Source organism: Limulus polyphemus, unplaced genomic scaffold, assembly GCF_000517525.1.
Source record: "Limulus polyphemus unplaced genomic scaffold, Limulus_polyphemus-2.1.2 Scaffold7595, whole genome shotgun sequence".
Lineage (NCBI taxonomy): Eukaryota > Metazoa > Arthropoda > Merostomata > Xiphosura > Limulidae > Limulus > Limulus polyphemus.
Window position 1 is genome coordinate 20,917 of NW_013673205.1, and position 2,134 is coordinate 23,050.

General features: G+C 33.1%; 1 protein-coding gene across 1 annotated transcript in view; it reads right to left on the bottom strand.

Annotated features, from left to right (window-relative positions):
- The window catches only part of LOC106474721 (cytochrome b5 reductase 4-like), a 25,393-nt gene that overhangs the window by 15,648 nt on the left and 7,611 nt on the right, over positions 1-2,134 (bottom strand). Inside the window, exons 6-7 of the mRNA XM_022403020.1 lie at positions 714-755; positions 485-530 (exon numbers count right to left, since the gene is read on the bottom strand). Coding sequence (XP_022258728.1) covers positions 485-530; positions 714-755 — 88 coding nt within the window. The remainder of the gene's footprint in view (positions 1-484; positions 531-713; positions 756-2,134) is intronic.

A 2,134-nucleotide genomic window follows, 5' to 3' on the forward strand; every position in this document is an offset into this window, starting at 1 on the left:
CCACAGCTAACTAACCTAATCCTTACTTTTGAAACGATAAATTCATTATTTAACTAAAAATGCCACAGCTAGCTAACCTAATCCTTACTTTTCACATCTTTTCTACAACTGAAAGATTACCAAGCTAATATATTATTTTTTTAAATCAAATGGAAATACAAACACTTGTTACGCTTGTTAATAAGATATTTTAAAACAAGTAAAATGATTGAAAACTGATGAATGATCACAGAAGACACCATTCATCTCTCGATAATGTTAGTGTGACAGGTATTTAAATAGCAGAGCAACTTTGCAACAACATACGTACAACTACTCGTATCTATCTGTTGGTTCTTTGCCTTAGAAATATTAAAATCTTTTTAGCACAAGTTTATAAAGGTGATGACAATTGTATAATCTACATACACAAAGATTGTCTGGACTTATGAATATAAGAATTAGAGCACCCTTTAGTCAATAACCATTTTCAACAGAAACCTACCTTGGTTTGGGTTTCACAGCAATGGAAGTTCCTTTCCCAAGGGGTTCTAAGTATAAAGACACAATAGAAAAAAATAGAAGCAGGAAAACCAAGTGAAATCCTTCATGCATTTAAAATTCTAAGTATGTTTTACAGCAAGTAAAATAACAACTTACAAAACCTGTGCTATTAAAGAAATTTAGAGACATAAGATGGACTTGATAAAAGGTCTATTTCATGACCAACATACCAGGTTTTCTGAATTTATCTCCTTCATGTCCACTGCTACCACCTGCATTTAAAAAAATATACATATAAGTGCTAGAAAGTTAAAATCCGTAAACAATACAGTTCACGAGCTACACAAAAAATGTTTTACAGTTATCCTCTATGTTTGCTTTACCTAATAAAAGGTCATTCAAAAAGTATCAATAAAACTTTCTGGTTGGTTATATTAAACAAAGAAAGTATCAATAAAACTTTCTGGTTGGTTATCTTAAACAAAGAAAGTATCAATAAAACTTTCTGGTTGGTTATCTTAAACAAAGAAAGTATCAATAAAACTTTCTGGTTGGTTATCTTAAACAAAGAAAGTATCAATAAACCTTTCTGGTTGGTTATCTTAAACAAAGAAAATCTAAATAAAACGTTCTGATTGGTTATCTTAAACAAAGAAAGTATCAATAAAACTTTCTGATTGGTTATCTTAAACAAAGAGAGTATCAATAAAACGTTCTGATTGGTTATCTACAACATGCATAGATGGTGTTTCTAATTGGGTGTCCTAAACACAGTAAATATATTTGCAAACGTTTCTGCACAAAATTCACAAAGTAGATGTTTTAATTAGGTAATTAAAACACAGTAATTCTGCTTCTGAAGCTTTTCATTCTGTAATAAAAATCTACCAGTGTTGCAGGCTTTAACTGGCTTCTTGTAGTTGGAAACTGGAAGTTGTACGTTGTTGCAGGCTTTAACTGTCTTCTTGTAGTTAGAACCTGGAAGTTGTAAGTTGTTGCAGGCTTTAACTGGCTTCTTGTAGTTGGAAACTGGAAGTTTTACATTGTTGCAGGCTTTAACTGGCTTCTTGTAGTTGGAAACTGGAAGTTGTAAGTTGTTGCAGGCTTTAACTGGCTTCTTGTAGTTGGAACCTGGAAGTTGTAAGTTGTTGCAGGCTTTAACTAGCTTCTTGTAGTTGGAACCTGGAAGTTGTACGTTGTTGCAGGCTTTAACTAGCTTCTTGTAGTTGGAAACTGGAAAAATCTACCACAATAACATTATCAAGGGACACATGGTTTCTTCTGTATCATGCTTTATCTTGAAATTGTAATGTTTTATTTGTAAATTTTGTATCGTTTTAATTTACCAATTATAAAACTTTTCCAACTTCCAGTTTCCAACTACAAGAAGCCAGTTAAAGCCTGCAACAACTTACAACTTCCAGGTTCTAACTACAAGAAGACAGTTAAAGCCTGCAACAACGTACAACTTCCAGGTTCCAACTACAAGAAGCCAGTTAAAGCCTGCAACAACTTCCAGTTTCCAACTACAAGAAGCCAGTTAAAGCCTGCAACAACGTACAACTTCCAGTTTCCAACTACAAGAAGCCAGTTAAAGCCTGCAACAACTTACAACTTCCAGGTTCTAACTACAAGAAGACAGTTAAAGCCT